Here is a 17,792-nt window from a genome sequence, read left to right as displayed (position 1 = left end):
ATTTGGGGAGTTTCTCCCATTGTTCTCTGCAGATCCTCTCAAGCTCTGTCAGGTTGGAAGGGGAGTGTTCGCTGCATCTGCCCAATTTGAAGGAGGCACAAATTGTCGAGATTCAGCGAGCAGTTGACAGAATTGGTGTTGTCTTTGTTACTCAATGGTGTCTTTCACTACCATTCTTTTGAAATTGCTGTATAAAGTTTCCAATTTGAAAAAAAGTGGTACCCTTGATAATGTGACGAGCATGTGACTGACCGGCTCAAATCGGTCTTATGTAGCAACAGCATGTGACCGACCGGCTCAAATCGGTCTCATGTAGCAACAGCATGTGACTGACCGGCTCAAATCGGTCTCATGTAGCAACAGCATGTGACCGACCGGCTCAAATCGGTCTCATGTAGCAACAGCATGTGACCGACCGGCTCAAATCGGTCTCATGTAGCAACAGCATGTGACCGACCGGCTCAAATCGGTCTCATGTAGCAACAGCATGTGACCGACCGGCTCAAAACGGTCTCATGTAGCAACAGCATGTGACTGACCGGCTCAAATCGGTCTCATGTAGCAACAGCATGTGACCGACCGGCTCAAATCGGTCTCATGTAGCAACAGCATGTGACCGACCGGCTCAAATCGGTCTCATGTAGCAACAGCATGTGACCGACCGGCTCAAATCGGTCTCATGTAGCAACAGCATGTGACCGACCGGCTCAAATCGGTCTCATGTAGCAACAGCATGTGACCGACCGGCTCAAATCGGTCTCATGTAGCAACAGCATGTGACCGACCGGCTCAAATCGGTCTCATGTAGCAACAGCATGTGACCGACCGGCTCAAATCGGTCTCATGTAGCAACAGCATGTGACCGACCGGCTCAAATCGGTCTCATGTAGCAACAGCATGTGACCGACCGGCTCAAATCGGTCTCATGTAGCAACAGCATGTGACCGACCGGCTCAAATCGGTCTCATGTAGCAACATTTGAAATTGTGTTTTTTACATTGGATAAAAATAGACTCAGAGCTACATGTATGTTTCCTTATAGCTCCAACAGTGCAGTACTACCAAACAATACAACACGATACACAGGAATCCCCCAAATAAAGATGGCGAGCTTGGTTCTGGTAGTTCCTATTGAGTTTGTATTAACTCAATATTAGACAAATATTATATTATTAAACAAATATTTAATCACGAACTTCTCTCTTTCGTTTTCTATCGATCTGTCGTTTTCTCTCGCTCTGTCGCTTTCTCTCGCTCTGTCGCTTTCTCTCGCTCTGTCGCTTTCTCTCGCTCTGTCGCTTTCTCTCGCTCTGTCGCTTTCTCTGTCTCTGTCGCTTTCTCTGTCTCTGTCTCGGTCTCGCTCTCTGTCTCGCTCTCTGTCTCGCTCTCTGTCTCGCTCTCTGTCTCGCTCTCTGTCTCGCTCTCTGTACCTCCAATTCAAATTCGAAAGGCTTTATTGGCATGGATAGTGTTACCACATACATTGCCAAAGCTTTTACATATAGACATGTATCAAATCAGTGATGACGGATGGATGATAATAGTAAGAAAAATAATACTAAGTGAGTAGTAACAATTTAACAGGACCCTACAGTAAGACATGCATGAGGACAATGATGAAATGGACACGGGTAGCATTGGTCTGGTTGGTTGTTCCACTGGCTGTCCCTATGGGTGTGGCAGGAAGCTACATATTTTGCACAAAGGTGTTTTCTCCAAATATATATTTTTTTTCCTTTTCTGTTTTTAGTTTCAACATTTTTGTACATTTTAGCAAAGAAAATTGGCTCTAAGTCTGCATCGTTCTGTCATTGTAGGAGAAAGTACATCTCTGTCAGGACCTCTCTGAGGGTTAGAGTGAGCACAACCTGTCCTCTCTGGGTTGTCAGATCTGTCTGTGACGGTTTCTATGGCCAGGCTGTCCTCTCTGGGTTGTCAGTTCTGTCTAACGGACGGTTTCTATGGCCAGGCTGTCCTCTGGGTTGTCAGATCTGTCTGTGATGGTTTCTATGGCCAGGCTGTCCTCTGGGTTGTCAGATCTGTCTGTGATGGTTTCTATGGCCAGGCTGTCCTCTCTGGGTTGTCAGTTCTGTCTAACGGACGGTTTCTATGGCCAGGCTGTCCTCTGGGTTGTCAGATCTGTCTAACGGACGGTTTCTATGGCCAGGCTGTCCTCTCTGGGTTGTCAGTTCTGTCTAACGGACGGTTTCTATGGCCAGGCTGTCCTCTCTGGGTTGTCAGATCTGTCTAACGGACGGTTTCTATGGCCAGGCTGTCCTCTGGGTTGTCAGATCTGTCTAACGGACGGTTTCTATGGCCAGGCTGTCCTCTGGGTTGTCAGATCTGTCTAACGGACGGTTTCTATGGCCAGGCTGTCCTCTCTGGGTTGTCAGATCTGTCTGTGACGGTTTCTATGGCCAGGCTGTCCTCTCTGGGTTGTCAGATCTGTCTAACGGACGGTTTCTATGGCCAGGCTGTCCTCTGGGTTGTCAGTTCTGTCTAACGGACGGTTTCTATGGCCAGGCTGTCCTCTGGGTTGTCAGATCTGTCTGTGATGGTTTCTATGGCCAGGCTGTCCTCTCTGGGTTGTCAGATCTGTCTGTGACGGTTTCTATGGCCAGGCTGTCCTCTCTGGGTTGTCAGATCTGTCTGTGACGGTTTCTATGGCCAGGCTGTCCTCTCTGGGTTGTCAGATCTGTCTGTGATGGTTTCTATGGCCAGGCTGTCTTCTCTGGGGTGTCAGATCTGTCTAACGGACGGTTTCTATGGGTAGGCTGTCATCTCTGGGTTGTTAGACCTGTCTAACGGACGGTTTCTATGGCCAGGTTGTCCTCTCTGGGTTGTCAGATCTGTCTAACGGACGGTTTCTATGGCCAGGCTGTCATCTCTGGGTTGTTAGACCTGTCTAACGGACGGTTTCTATGGCCAGGTTGTGCTCAATGAGTCTGTACATTTTGTCATTGTTTCTGTGTTTTCTATCAGTCATGGTGGTCAGATAGTCTGCCACCATGTACTGTCTGTTTAGAGACTAATAGCATTGAAGTTTACTTAATTTTTGTTGTGGTGTCTTTCCAATAGGTGATATTTGAGTGCTGCTCTGTGGCTTTGTTGGATTGGTAGCGGTTAGTGAACTAAGCCTCAGAACCAGATGATTCTTCTCTATGGTCACCTCTTGCAGGGTTCATTTGGGTGTTTGTCCCATTTGTCATTATTGCTTCGTAAGTGGACCCCACACTGCCATATAGTGGACCCCACACTGCCATATAGTGGACCCCACACTGCCATATAGTGGACCCCACACTGCCATATAGTGGACCCCACACTGCCATATAGTGGACCCCACACTGCCATATAGTGGACCCCACACTGCCGTATAGTGACCCCACACATATAGTGGACCCCACACTGCCATATAGTGGACCCCACACTGCCATATAGTGCACTGCCATATAGTGGACCCCACACTGCCATATAGTGGACCCCACACTGCCATAGTGGACCCCACACTGCCATATAGTGGACCCCACACTGCCATATAGTGGACCCCACACTGCCATATAGTGGACCCCACACCCTGTATAGTGGACCCCACACTGCCGTATAGTGGACCCCACACTGCCGTATAGTGGACCCCACACTGCCGTATAGTGGACCCCACACTGCCGTATAGTGGACCCCACACTGCCGTATAGTGGACCCCACATAGTGGACCCCACACTGCCGTATAGTGGACCCCACACTGCCGTATAGTGGACCCCACACTGCCGTATAGTGGACCCCACACTGCCGTATAGTGGACCCCACACTGCCGTATAGTGGACCCCACACTGCCGTATAGTGGACCCCACACTGCCGTATAGTGGACCCCACACTGCCGTATAGTGGACCCCACACTGCCGTATAGTGGACCCCACACTGCCGTATAGTGGACCCCCACACTGCCGTATAGTGGACCCCACACTGCCGTATAGTGGACCCCACACTGCCGTATAGTGGACCCCACACTGCCGTATAGTGGACCCCACACCGTATAGTGGACCCCACACTGCCGTATAGTGGACCCCACACTGCCGTATAGTGGACCCCACACTGCCGTATAGTGGACCCCACACTGCCGTATAGTGGACCCCACACTGCCGTATAGTGGACCCCACACTGCCGTATAGTGGACCCCACACTGCCGTATAGTGGACCCCACACTGCCGTATAGTGGACCCCACACTGCCGTATAGTGGACCCCACACTGCCGTATAGTGGACCCCACACTGCCGTATAGTGGACCCCACACTGCCGTATAGTGGACCCCACACTGCCGTATAGTGGACCCCACACTGCCGTATAGTGGACCCCACACTGCCGTATAGTGGACCCCACACTGCCGTATAGTGGACCCCACACTGCCGTATAGTGGACCCCACACTGCCGTATAGTGGACCCCACACTGCCGTATAGTGGACCCCACACTGCCGTATAGTGGACCCCACACTGCCGTATAGTGGACCCCACACTTCACTGCCGTATAGTGGACCCCACACTTCACTGCCGTATAATGGACCCCACACTTCACTGCCATATAGTGGACCCCACACTTAACTGCCTTATAGCGGACCCCACACTTAACTGCCGTATAGCGGACCCCACACTGCCGTATAGTGGACCCCACACTGCCGTATAGTGGACCCCACACTTCACTGCCGTATAGTGGACCCCACACTTCACTGCCGTATAGTGGACCCCACACTTCACTGCCTTATAGTGGACCCCACACTTCACTGCCGTATAGTGGACCCCACACTTCACTGCCTTATAGCGGACCCCACACTTCACTGCCGTATAGCGGACCCCACACTTCACTGCCTTATAGCGGACCCCACACTTCACTGCCTTATAGCGGACCCCACACTTCACTGCCTTATAGCGGACCCCACACTTCACTGCCTTATAGCGGACCCCACACTTCACTGCCTTATAGCGGACCCCACACTTCACTGCCTTATAGTGGACCCCACACTTCACTGCCTTATAGCGGACCCCACACTTCACTGCCTTATAGCGGACCCCACACTTCACTGCCTTATAGCGGACCCCACACTTCACTGCCTTATAGCGGACCCCACACTTCACTGCCTTATAGCGGACCCCACACTTCACTGCCTTATAGCGGACCCCACACTTCACTGCCTTATAGCGGACCCCACACTTCACTGCCTTATAGCGGACCCCACACTTCACTGCCTTATAGCGGACCCCACACTTCACTGCCTTATAGCGGACCCCACACTTCACTGCCATATAGCGGACCCCACACTTCACTGCCATATAGCGGACCCCACACTTCACTGCCATATAGCGGACCCCACACTTCACTGCCATATAGCGGACCCCACACTTCACTGCCATATAGTGGACCCCACACTTCACTGCCTTATAGTGGACCCCACACTTCACTGCCATATAGTGGACCCCCACTTCACTGCCATATAGTGGACCCCCACTTCACTGCCATATAGTGGACCCCACACTTCACTGCCTGGCCCCCACTTCACTGCCATATAGTGGACCCCACTTCACTGCCTTATAGTGGACCCCACACTTCACTGCCATATAGTGGACCCCCACTTCACTGACCCCACTTCACTGCCATATAGTGGACCCCACACTTCACTGCCATATAGTGGACCCCACACTTCACTGCCATATAGTGGACCCCACACTTCACTGCCTTATAGTAGACCCCACACTTCATTGCCACATAGTGCTATTGGTTCTATTATTGATTTAGAATATTATGAGCCAGATCCTAATTTGTGCGTCTAGTTTAATACATTTGGTTTAATGGCATAGAAAGCCCTGCTTGCTTTGTCTTTCAGTTCATTCAAGGCTAGGTTGACGTTCCCTGTGGTGCTGCTAGGTTGACGTTCCCTGTGGTGCTGCTAGGTTGACGTTCCCTGTGGTGCTGCTAGGTTGACGTTCCCTGTGGTGCTGCTAGGTTGACGTTCCCTGTGGTGCTGCTAGGTTGACGTTCCCTGTGGTGCTGCTAGGTTGACGTTCCCTGTGGTGCTGCTAGGTTGACGTTCCCTGTGGTGCTGCTAGGTTGACGTTCCCTGTGGTGCTGCTAGGTTGACGTTCCCTGTGGTGCTGCTAGGTTGACGTTCCCTGTGGTGCTGCTAGGTTGACGTTCCCTGTGGAGCTGCTAGGTTGACGTTCCCTGTGGTGCTGCTAGGTTGACGTTCCCTGTGGTGCTGCTAGGTTGACGTTCCCCGTGGTGCTGCTAGGTTGATGTTCCCTGTGGTGCTGCTAGGTTGACGTTCCCTGTGGTGCTGCTAGGTTGATGTTCCCTGTGGTGCTGCTAGGTTGACGTTCCCTGTGGTGCTGCTAGGTTGACGTTCCCTGTGGTGCTGCTAGGTTGACGTTCCCTGTGGTGCTGCTAGGTTGACGTTCCCTGTGGAGCTGCTAGGTTGACGTTCCCTGTGGTGCTGCTAGGTTGACGTTCCCTGTGGTGCTGCTAGGTTGACGTTCCCTGTGGTGCTGCTAGGTTGACGTTCCCTGTGGTGCTGCTAGGTTGACGTTCCCTGTGGTGCTGCTAGGTTGACGTTCCCTGTGGTGCTGCTAGGTTGACGTTCCCTGTGGTGCTGCTAGGTTGACGTTCCCTGTGGTGCTGCTAGGTTGACGTTCCCTGTGGTGCTGCTAGGTTGACGTTCCCTGTGGTGCTGCTAGGTTGACGTTCCCTGTGGTGCTGCTAGGTTGACGTTCCCTGTGGTGCTGCTAGGTTGACGTTCGGTTGACGTTCCCTGTGGCGCTGCTAGGTTGACGTTCGGTTGACGTTCCCTGTGGTGCTGCTAGGTTGACGTTCCCTGTGGTGCTGCTAGGTTGACGTTCCCTGTGGTGCTGCTAGGTTGACGTTCGGTTGACGTTCCCTGTGGTGCTGCTAGGTTGACGTTCCCTGTGGTGCTGCTAGGTTGACGTTCCCTGTGGTGCTGCTAGGTTGACGTTCGGTTGACGTTCCCTGTGGTGCTGCTAGGTTGACGTTCCCTGTGGTGCTGCTAGGTTGACGTTCCCTGTGGTGCTGCTAGGTTGACGTTCCCTGTGGTGCTGCTAGGTTGACGTTCGGTTGACGTTCCCTGTGGTGCTGCTAGGTTGACGTTCCCTGTGGTGCTGCTAGGTTGACGTTCGGTTGACGTTCCCTGTGGTGCTGCTAGGTTGACGTTCCCTGTGGTGCTGCTAGGTTGACGTTCCCTGTGGTGCTGCTAGGTTGATGTTCCCCGTGGTGCTGCTAGGTTGACGTTCCCTGTGGTGCTGCTAGGTTGATGTTCCCTGTGGTGCTGCTAGGTTGACGTTCCCTGTGGTGCTGCTAGGTTGATGTTCCCCGTGGTGCTGCTAGGTTGACGTTCCCTGTGGTGCTGCTAGGTTGACGTTCCCTGTGGTGCTGCTAGGTTGACGTTCGGTTGACGTTCCCTGTGGTGCTGCTAGGTTGACGTTCCCTGTGGTGCTGCTAGGTTGACGTTCCCTGTGGTGCTGCTAGGTTGACGTTCCCTGTGGTGCTGCTAGGTTGACGTTCGGTTGACGTTCCCTGTGGTGCTGCTAGGTTGACGTTCCCTGTGGTGCTGCTAGGTTGACGTTCGGTTGACGTTCCCCGTGGTGCTGCTAGGTTGATGTTCCCCGTGGTGCTGCTAGGTTGATGTTCCCTGTGGTGCTGCTAGGTTGACGTTCCCTGTGGTGCTGCTAGGTTGATGTTCCCTGTGGTGCTGCTAGGTTGACGTTCCCTGTGGTGCTGCTAGGTTGATGTTCCCTGTGGTGCTGCTAGGTTGATGTTCCCCGTGGTGCTGCTAGGTTGACGTTCCCGTGGTGCTGCTAGGTTGACGTTCCCGTGGTGCTGCTAGGTTGACGTTCCCTGTGGTGCTGCTAGGTTGACGTTCCCCGTGGTGCTGCTAGGTTGACGTTCGGTTGACGTTCCCTGTGGTGCTGCTAGGTTGACGTTCGGTTGACGTTCCCCGTGGTGCTGCTAGGTTGACGTTCGGTTGACGTTCCCTGTGGTGCTGCTAGGTTGACGTTCGGTTGACGTTCCCTGTGGTGCTGCTAGGTTGACGATCCCTGTGGTGCTGCTAGGTTGACGTTCCCTGTGGTGCTGCTAGGTTGATGTTCCCTGTGGTGCTGCTAGGTTGATGTTCCCTGTGGTGCTGCTAGGTTGATGTTCCCTGTGGTGCTGCTAGGTTGACGTTCCCTGTGGTGCTGCTAGGTTGACGTTCCCTGTGGTGCTGCTAGGTTGACGTTCCCGTGGTGCTGCTAGGTTGATGTTCCCTGTGGTGCTGCTAGGTTGACGTTCCCTGTGGTGCTGCTAGGTTGATGTTCCCTGTGGTGCTGCTAGGTTGATATTCCCTGTGGTGCTGCTAGGTTGACGTTCCCCGTGGTGCTGCTAGGTTGACGTTCGGTTGACGTTCCCCGTGGTGCTGCTAGGTTGATGTTCCCCGTGGTGCTGCTAGGTTGACGTTCCCTGTGGTGCTGCTAGGTTGACGTTCCCTGTGGTGCTGCTAGGTTGACGTTCCCTGTGGTGCTGCTAGGTTGATGTTCCCTGTGGTGCTGCTAGGTTGACGTTCCCTGTGGTGCTGCTAGGTTGACGTTCCCTGTGGTGCTGCTAGGTTGACGTTCGGTTGACGTTCCCTGTGGTGCTGCTAGGTTGATGTTCCCCGTGGTGCTGCTAGGTTGACGTTCCCTGTGGTGCTGCTAGGTTGACGTTCCCCGTGGTGCTGCTAGGTTGACGTTCCCTGTGGTGCTGCTAGGTTGACGTTCCCTGTGGTGCTGCTAGGTTGACGTTCCCTGTGGTGCTGCTAGGTTGACGTTCCCTGTGGTGCTGCTAGGTTGACGTTCCCCGTGGTGCTGCTAGGTTGACGTTCGGTTGACGTTCCCTGTGGTGCTGCTAGGTTGACGTTCGGTTGACGTTCCCCGTGGTGCTGCTAGGTTGACGTTCCCTGTGGTGCTGCTAGGTTGACGTTCCCTGTGGTGCTGCTAGGTTGACGTTCCCTGTGGTGCTGCTAGGTTGACGTTCGGTTGACGTTCCCTGTGGTGCTGCTAGGTTGACGTTCCCTGTGGTGCTGCTAGGTTGACGATCCCTGTGGTGCTGCTAGGTTGACGTTCGGTTGACGTTCCTGTGGTGCTGCTAGGTTGACGTTCCCTGTGGTGCTGCTAGGTTGACCTTCCCGTGGTGCTGCTAGGTTGACGTTCCCTGTGGTGCTGCTAGGTTGGCGTTCCCTGTGGTGCTGCTAGGTTGACGCGTTCTCTGTGGTGCTGCTAGGTTGGCGTTCCCTGTGGTGCTGCTAGGTTGGCGTTCCCGTGGTGCTGCTAGGTTGGCGTTCCCGTGGTGCTGCTAGGTTGGCGTTCCCGTGGTGCTGCTAGGTTGGCGTTCCCTGTGGTGCTGCTAGGTTGGCGTTCCCGTGGTGCTGCTAGGTTGGCGTTCCCGTGGTGCTGCTAGGTTGGCGTTCCCCGTGGTGCTGCTAGGTTGACGTTCCCTGTGGTGCTGCTAGGTTGACGTTCCCCGTGGTGCTGCTAGGTTGACGTTCCCCGTGGTGCTGCTAGGTTGACGTTCCCCGTGGTGCTGCTAGGTTGACGTTCCCCGTGGTGCTGCTAGGTTGACGTTCCCTGTGGTGCTGCTAGCTTGTTCTGGAACCTCAGAATGTACGTGTGTTATATATCAGTAGAGCCCAGTATATCTGTTTCCCTGACATCTGGAACTTGTTCTGGAACCTCAGAATGTACGTGTGTTCTATATCAGTAGAGCCCAGTATATCCGTTTCCCTGACATCTGGACCTTGTTCTGGAACCTCAGAATGTACGTGTGTTCTATATCAGTAGAGCCCAGTATATCTGTTTCCCTGACATCTGGAACTTGTTCTGGAACCTCAGAATGTACGTGTGTTCTATATCAGTAGAGCCCAGTATATCTGTTTCCCTGACATCTGGACCTTGTTCTGGAACGTTAGAATGTTTGTCTCGTTGAGGTTTGACCGTCCGGGTCCAGGTTTGACAGAACTATTAGCAGATGATCTAATGGTTGTTGTAACCGTCTTTTGTGTGGGACAGCAGCACCAGGTCGTCTGACTACAGGAAGCGTGTGTGTCGTTAAGAGTGAGATCGGGCGCTGTTGATTGCTCAAGCGTTTTCTTGCCATTTCATTTATCTAGATATTAAATAGACTTGAGCTGAATTTGTACTCCTCACCCTTGGGAAAATACATCTTATGTTCATCATGTTGACTGCATTTGTTATTAGTGTACATTGATTTGATTATGTTTTTCCTCCCACACCACTTTTTAAATTTAATTTCAGTAAAAAGAGTTAATGTCAAATGTAATAATAAGCTTTTTGGAAGTCTACAAAGCACGAGAATTTGTGTTTTATCAATTAGGGTGTGTAAGATGTAAATATGGTTTGATAATTTGGTATACAATTTGACTTTTGCTCAGGATGTTGTGTTCACTCAGAACGTGCAGTGATCTGCTGTTCATGATGGTGCTGAATATTTCCCCCCAGGTTGCTGTTGACACAAATGCCACGATAATTGTTTGGGTAAAATGTGTATTTTTTTAAATGTTATTTTTAATGCAAAATTGGTATTATTCGTCCCTGGTTCCAGATGTCAGGGAGATAGCCTATACCAAACACTGTTAAACAGTTTAAGTATGACAGTGATACATTTGGTGCGCTCCACAGTTTGGGATCTACTGGTGTAGAGGGCCAATTCCCGCGACAGGTGTTTGGTATCATTTTCACTATCTGTCAAGGAAAGATAATTGATAATTCACTCTCACTTTCTCGCTCTCTCTCTCGCTCTCTCTCTCTCGCTCTCACTCTCTCTCTCTCTATATATATATACGCACAGGTGTTTGGTATCATGTTCACTATCTGCCAGGGGAAGATCATAGATAACTACGGGACGCTGGCAGGAAACATCTTCCTTTGCGTCTTCCTCTTCATCGGATCGGTCCTCACAGGTAAAGACCTTTTTCTGATGGTGGTGGTCAAAAGTAGTGCACTACGTAGGGAATAGGGTGCCATAGGGCTCTGGTCTAAAGTAGTGCACTACATAGGGAATAGGGTGCCATAGGGCTCTGGTCTAAATAGGAAAAAGGGTGCCATAGGGCTCTGGTCTAAAGTAGTGCACTACATAGGGAATAGGGTGCCATAGGGCTCTGGTCTAAAGTAGTGCACTACATAGGGAATAGGGTGCCATAGGGCTCTGGTCTAAATAGGGAATAGGGTGGGCCTCTGGTCTAAAGTAGGCACTACATAGGGAATAGGGTGCCATAGGGCTCTGGTCTAAAGTAGTGCACTACATAGGGAATAGGGTGCCATAGGGCTCTGGTCTAAAGTAGTGCACTACATAGGGAATAGGGTGCCATAGGGCTCTGGTCTAAATAGGAAAAAGGGTGCCATAGGGCTCTGGTCTAAAGTAGTGCACTACATAGGGAATAGGGTGCCATAGGGCTCTGGTCTAAAGTAGTGCACTACATAGGTAATAGGGTGCCATAGTGCTCTGGTCTAAAGTAGTGCACTACATAGGGAATAGGGTGCCATTGGCTACTGTAGTCCAAGTCCACATTCACCCACATGAGAGGAAAGTGAGGCTACTGATTGGCCCTTGAAGGGTTAACTCCAGAGAGCTGCTGTGTAATTCCTTAACTACATCCATACTGACTACTGGAGAACATTTACATTTACATTTAAGTCATTTAGCAGACGCTCTTATCCCACTTACAAATTGGTGCATACACCTTATGACAACCAGTGGAACAGCCACTTGCATCTAAATCTTGTTGGGGGGGGGGAGAAGGGGGGTGAGAAGGATTACTTACCCTTACTTACCCTATCCTAGGTATTCCTTGAAGAGGTGGGGTTTCAGGTGTCCAAGGTGGTGATTGACATCAGGGCTGAAGTCCAAGTTCTCCAACATAACAATAGACCCTAAACTTGGTCCTCTGGACACCAAGGGATGCACATTTTTATTTATTTAAAATATTTTAACCTTAAAACTACACAGCTGATTTTCAAATGATCAAAGAATGATGATTAGTTGATTTTATTTGAATCGGATGTGTAGTGCTGTGGCGAAAACCAAACTGTGTACCCAGTGGGGACCCCAGGACCCAGTTTGAGAAACACTGCGCTAGATGATTATGTTAACGATGTGAAGGGTTAAAGGTCAGTCCAGCGGGGCAGTATTTAGGGGAGAACTATAAATCAATTGAAGTGATAAATCAATGAGCCCTAAACTCCTCTTGAAAGTACATACTGGTTGTTTTTGGCCAGGGCTAAAGTCCCAAGTTAATTTATTGTTAATGATTTATCGTATGACTAGAAGGGTTAAGAGTCCGCAACAGAGGGTTACTGCATGGGCGGTATTTAAGGTAAACTATAGTTAAATTAAACATTGACAACTCATGACCACCAATTATTTACAATCTGAGCCATAGTATAGATAATGAACTAGGTCGTGTTGTAATATTAACAAAGTTATAAACCTCTGTTATGAATTAGTCCTTCCAGCTTTTTTATTGAAGGATTTATGTATCGTGCGCATGGTAGTATGGTGTACATTCTTTTTGTATTGAGTGCCCTCTAGTGGAAGCTGTACCTTACTGTCTTTGCTATTGGGAATATTATTTCATGCAATTTGACAAGCAACACAGTGAAACATATTATGTATTTACCTGATCCACTTATCAAACTCCCTCGAGAGCAGAGTCTGTTTTCACTCCACAGATTGGTTAGGAACTTTCACCCTCACCTGGTTGTCTGGGTCTTAATTGATTTAGTTAGGAACTCCCACCCTCACCTGGTTGTCTGGGTCTTAATTGATTTAGTTAGGAACTCCCACCCTCACCTGGTTGTCTGGGTCTTAATTGATTTAGTTAGGAACTCCCACCCTCACCTGGTTGTCTGGGTCTTAATTGATTTAGTTAGGAACTCCCACCCTCACCTGGTTGTCTGGGTCTTAATTGATTTAGTTAGGAACTCCCACACTCACCTGGTTGTCTAGGTCTTAATTGATTTAGTTTGGAACTCCCACCCTCACCTGGTTGTCTAGGTCTTAATTGGACACCACTCACCTGGTTGTCTGGGTCTTAATTGATTTAGTTAGGAACTACCACACTCACCTGGTTGTCTAGGTCTTAATTGATTTAGTTTGGAACTCCCACCCTCACCTGGTTGTCTAGGTCTTAATTGGACACCACTCACCTGGTTGTCTGGGTCTTAATTGGACACTACTGACCTGGTTGTCTGGGTCTTAATTGGACACCACTCACCTGGTTGTCTAGGTCTTAATTGGACACCACTCACCTGGTTGTCTAGGTCTTAATTGAGACCACACCTGGTTGTCCACTCACCTGGTTGTCTAGGTCTTAATTGGACACCACTCACCTGGTTGTCTAGGTCTTAATTGGACACCACTCACCTGGTTGTCTGGGTCTTAATTGGACACCACTCACCTGGTTGTCTAGGTCTTAATTGGACACCACTCACCTGGTTGTCCAGGTCTTAATTGGACACCACTCACCTGGTTGTCTAGGTCTTAATTGGACACCACTCACCTGGTTGTCTAGGTCTTAATTGGACACCACTCACCTGGTTGTCTAGGTCTTAATTGGACACCACTCACCTGGTTGTCTAGGTCTTAATTGGACACCACTCACCTGGTTGTCTGGGTCTTAATTGGACACCACTCACCTGGTTGTCTGGGTCTTAATTGGACACCACTCACCTGGTTGTCTAGGTCTTAATTGGACACCACTCACCTGGTTGTCTAGGTCTTAATTGGACACCACTCACCTGGTTGTCTGGGTCTTAATTGGACACCACTCACCTGGTTGTCTGGGTCTTAATTGGACACCACTCACCTGGTTGTCTGGGTCTTAATTGGACACCACTCACCTGGTTGTCTAGGTCTTAATTGGACACCACTCACCTGGTTGTCTGGGTCTTAATTGGACACCACTCACCTGGTTGTCTAGGTCTTAATTGGACACCACTCACCTGGTTGTCTAGGTCTTAATTGGACACCACTCACCTGGTTGTCTGGGTCTTAATTGGACACCACTCACCTGGTTGTCTAGGTCTTAATTGGACACCACTGACCTGAACCGTAAAAAACCTGATCATGGAATTGTATAGAGGGATCTGCTGAAAGGTTGTGTGTTGCAGGCATCAAAATGGCTGGCACACACCTCACTAGTCTTACGTAAACCCTAAACATGCATGTCCGCTTTTTAAGAAATGTTTTTCTTTCTCCAGGCTTCATCAAGTCAGACCTGCAGAGACAGAAGGCCAACCAGTTAGCCAAGGCAGCTGTAAGTGTGGGGGGCTGGTTGAGGGGGGGAAGTGTGTGTGTTAAATCCGTTTCTGTGTAGCGATGCATGTCTGGTGCAGTCTGCTCCGGAAGTCACCTTACACTTACAATTTTGCTGTTGCTCCTAGAATTACTTGTCTCATGCTGAGTTGCATGTCTGTCTGTTTAATGTTCTCTGTGTGTGTGTGTGTGTGTGTGTGTGTGTGTGTGTGTGTGTGTGTGTGTGTGTGTGTCTGTCTAATGTTTCCTCTGTGTGTCTGTCTGTTTCCTCTGTGTCTGTCTGTTTCCTCTGTCTGTTAATAACCCCTTACTATCTCTATCGGGCACGTTTTTTTCCAGTAAGTCAGAAGTCGTCAAATTTGACCACTTTGATAGATGTTTTGACGTCAAATAGGACAACCTGATCAGATCAAGTCGCTCTCAGACAACTTAGTAACTCCATTTTCCATTTATTGAGAGCAGTAACACCCCTCAATTCAAAATAACTTCTGAAGTTTTGGAAATGTATGTTTTGTTTTGGTAACACTTGACAAAACGTTATAACGCGGTCATAACAGCTGACCTAACTGTCGTAATATGGTCATAATGTCATGACATATTTAAACCTATTGTGACGCAGTTCATTCCAAAAGTATTCAGACCCCTTGACTTTTTTCCTTCCACATTTTGTTACTTTAAATCGTTAATCTAAAATTGATGAAATAGTTATTTTTTTCATCAATCTACCCATAATGACAAAGCAATAACTGGTTAGCAGAATTTTCTTTACAAAAATGGAAATATCACATTTACAGCAGCGATGACAGCCTCGAGTTTTCTTGGGTATGACGCTACAAGCTTGGCACACCTGTATTTGGGGAGTTTCTCCCATTTCTTCTCTGCAGATCCTCTCAAGATCTGTCAGGTTGGATGAGGAGCGTCGCTGCAAAGCTATTTTCAGGTCTGTCCAGAGATGTTGATCGGGTTCAAGTATGGGCTCTGGCTGGATCACTCAAGGATATTCAGAGACTTGTCCCGAAGCCACTCCTGCGTTGTCTTGGCTGTATGCTTGGCATTGTTGTCCTGTTGGAAGGTGAACCTTTGTCCCAGTCTGAGGTCCTGAGAGCTCTGGAGCAGGTTTTCATCAGATATCTCTCTACTTTGCTCTGTTCATTTTTCAATCGATCCTGAGTCGTCTCCATGGCTGCTGCCACCCATGTTTCACTGTAGGAATGGTGCCTGGTTTCCTCCAGATGTGACGCGTGGCATTCAGACCAAATCTTGGTTTCACCAGACCAGAGAATCTTATTTCTCATGGTCTGATGAGACACAATCTTGTCTCGGAGCTCTAAGGACAATTCCTTCGACCTCATGACTTGATTTTTTGCTCTGATATGCACTGTCAACTGTGGGACCTTATATAGACAGATGCATGTCTGACATCAATGTGTGCTCAATAATGATCACTTTGTGACTCATGACTGACATGTACGGCTTATTCATTTTTATTTAACCTTTATTTAACCAGGCAAGTCAGTTAAGAACAAATTCTTATTTTCAATGACGGCCTAGGAACAGTGGGTTAACTGCCTGTTCAGGGGCAGAACGACAGATTTGTACCTTGTCAGCTCGGGGATTTGAACTTGCAACCTTCTGGTTACTAGTCCAACGCTCTAACCACTAGGCTACGCTGCCGCCCCATGATTATGATGGTCATGATGTTTGTTTACAGCGTCATTCATGGTGCAAGGTTTTCTTCCCGACAGCGATGATAACATGATAGTACTTCCATTAACCCCTGATGTGAATTTTAAAAAACAGACTCTGTTCCAGGTGGATGGAGAGCTCTCTGGTCAGCAGCAGGACTACGGGGCCACGGCTCTAATCGACAAGCCAGACTGCCCTTCTGCTTCTCTTCAGGCTTGATCACTAACCCATATACCCTATAACCCCTACACTCTTAGCTCGAACATCAGACGGGCCAAGGTAGGGGCACAGCCAACCAATAATCACCACACGCTTCCCTGTCATTCTTCTCTTAGGAGTGAATCCTAACTTTCCGCTTTTCCCATTCGACATCAGTGCATGACCAAGTTTTAAGTTAGGATTCACTCTCCTGAACACCTTTTGACCAGGAACTTCCTGGAAGCTTTGTAGTGCAAAAAAAAAAAATCATCTTTAATTTTTTTTCTCCCATTGGCTAAAAATGGACTTTAGATGATCTAAGTGCTAGGAAGTTTTTTTGGGGGGGGGGAATTAAAAACGTAACCCTCAACCCCTCATCTCAATCCTGCTGTTCCATTTTCACTTCCCTCTAAAACTCTCCACGCTCCAGATTACATGATTAGACACGGGTTATTTTCACCTACAGTATGTTGAATAAGATGTATGGGATAATCTTTTAACCTTGTGTTGTGCCTAGTACCTGCATATGTGTGTATTTATGTAGCGTGTTATGTTTTTTGTTATTTTAGTTATCTGTTGTTGCTATGGATACTCAAACAGTTGGTCTACTTGTATTTCAGACTAATACTGTTTTGCATCAGGATTTTTTAAAATTCTGGTAACTTCTCAAAATTTCCAGAAATCCTGGTTGTAAGATGCCTAGGAATCAGAAGGGAAAAAGCAGAGAATCCTCCAGCTGATATCTCTGGAAAACCTGGGGATTCTGGGAAAGTTATTAGAATTTTGCAACCTTAATCAGAATAGTCTTTAGTTGGACTGTGATTGGTGGATTTGTTTTTGATTGACAGGTCCCGTCAGACCCAGAGGATGGGAACATGTCTGCCCCTGCAGTCCTCGACGAAACCAGGTTTTAGAGACGGACGATCTGCTGGACACACACACACACACACACACACACACACACACACACACACACACACACACACACACACACACACACACACACACACACACACACACACACACACACACACACACACACACACAGTAAATCACCAGTTTACGACCACTTCCATTTAACACTGGCAGCCCATCTTTTTTTCACTAATTGGTCTTTTGACCAATCAGATCAGCTCTGAAAAAGATCTGACATGATTGGTCAAAAGACCAATTAGTGGAGAGAAAAAAAAATCAATTGGGCTGCCTGTGGAAAGTCTTCCACGCAGCCTATTTGTACAAATACCATTTCTTTATTATTTATAGAGAAATGTGTGTATGTATATGCACACACACACACACACACACACACACACACACACACACACACACACACACACACACACACACACACACACACACACACACACACACACACACACACACACACACACACACAGTGGCTTGGCTTGGCTTAAAGTATTCCGACCCCTTTGTCCACATGTTGCCTGCGTTTAAAATGGATTACATTTAGATTTTTGGTCATAATGTCCAAGTTGAAATGCAGTGCCATTCAAACGTTTGGACATTCAAAAGGTTTTTCTTTTATTTTTTACTATTTTCTACATTGTAG

General features: G+C 48.8%; 1 protein-coding gene and 2 long non-coding RNA genes across 8 annotated transcripts in view; 2 read left to right on the top strand and 1 right to left on the bottom strand.

Annotated features, from left to right (window-relative positions):
* Positions 1-17,274, top strand: part of flvcr2b (FLVCR heme transporter 2b) — a 78,589-nt gene extending 61,315 nt beyond the window's left edge. The window contains exons 8-11 of one of the 4 annotated variants that reach the window (XR_008141483.1): positions 10,874-10,985; positions 14,284-14,339; positions 16,151-16,303; positions 17,071-17,274. Coding sequence is in view for 3 of the 4 variants with exons in the window: in XM_052524393.1 (XP_052380353.1) it covers positions 10,874-10,985; positions 14,284-14,339; positions 16,151-16,243 (261 nt within the window). In the remaining variant the exon portion in view is untranslated. Of the gene's footprint in view, positions 1-10,873; positions 10,986-14,283; positions 14,340-14,677 lie in introns of all 4 variants that reach the window. The other 3 variants (XM_052524394.1, XM_052524393.1, XM_052524395.1) reach the window with 3 other exon arrangements.
* LOC127931496 (uncharacterized) lies at positions 6,245-9,645 on the top strand. Of its 3 annotated transcripts, none has more exons than XR_008141488.1 (3): positions 6,245-6,275; positions 9,034-9,070; positions 9,545-9,645. It is a non-coding gene; the product is annotated as an uncharacterized LOC127931496 (long non-coding RNA). The 3 variants fall into 3 exon arrangements; XR_008141487.1 differs by lacking the exon at positions 6,245-6,275 and adding an exon at positions 8,387-8,417; XR_008141486.1 differs by lacking the exon at positions 6,245-6,275 and adding an exon at positions 8,721-8,751.
* On the bottom strand, positions 13,373-14,266 carry LOC127931494 (uncharacterized). The gene is made up of 3 exons (XR_008141484.1): positions 13,720-14,266; positions 13,550-13,651; positions 13,373-13,515 (listed from the first exon to the last, which is right to left on the bottom strand). It is a non-coding gene; the product is annotated as an uncharacterized LOC127931494 (long non-coding RNA).
* Positions 17,275-17,792: the final 518 nt, after the last annotated feature.

The sequence above is a fragment of the Oncorhynchus keta genome, chromosome 8 (genome assembly GCF_023373465.1).
Source record: "Oncorhynchus keta strain PuntledgeMale-10-30-2019 chromosome 8, Oket_V2, whole genome shotgun sequence".
Classification (NCBI taxonomy): domain Eukaryota; kingdom Metazoa; phylum Chordata; class Actinopteri; order Salmoniformes; family Salmonidae; genus Oncorhynchus; species Oncorhynchus keta.
Note: the sequence above shows the minus strand (reverse complement) of the source record. Positions and strands in the feature narration are given on the sequence as shown.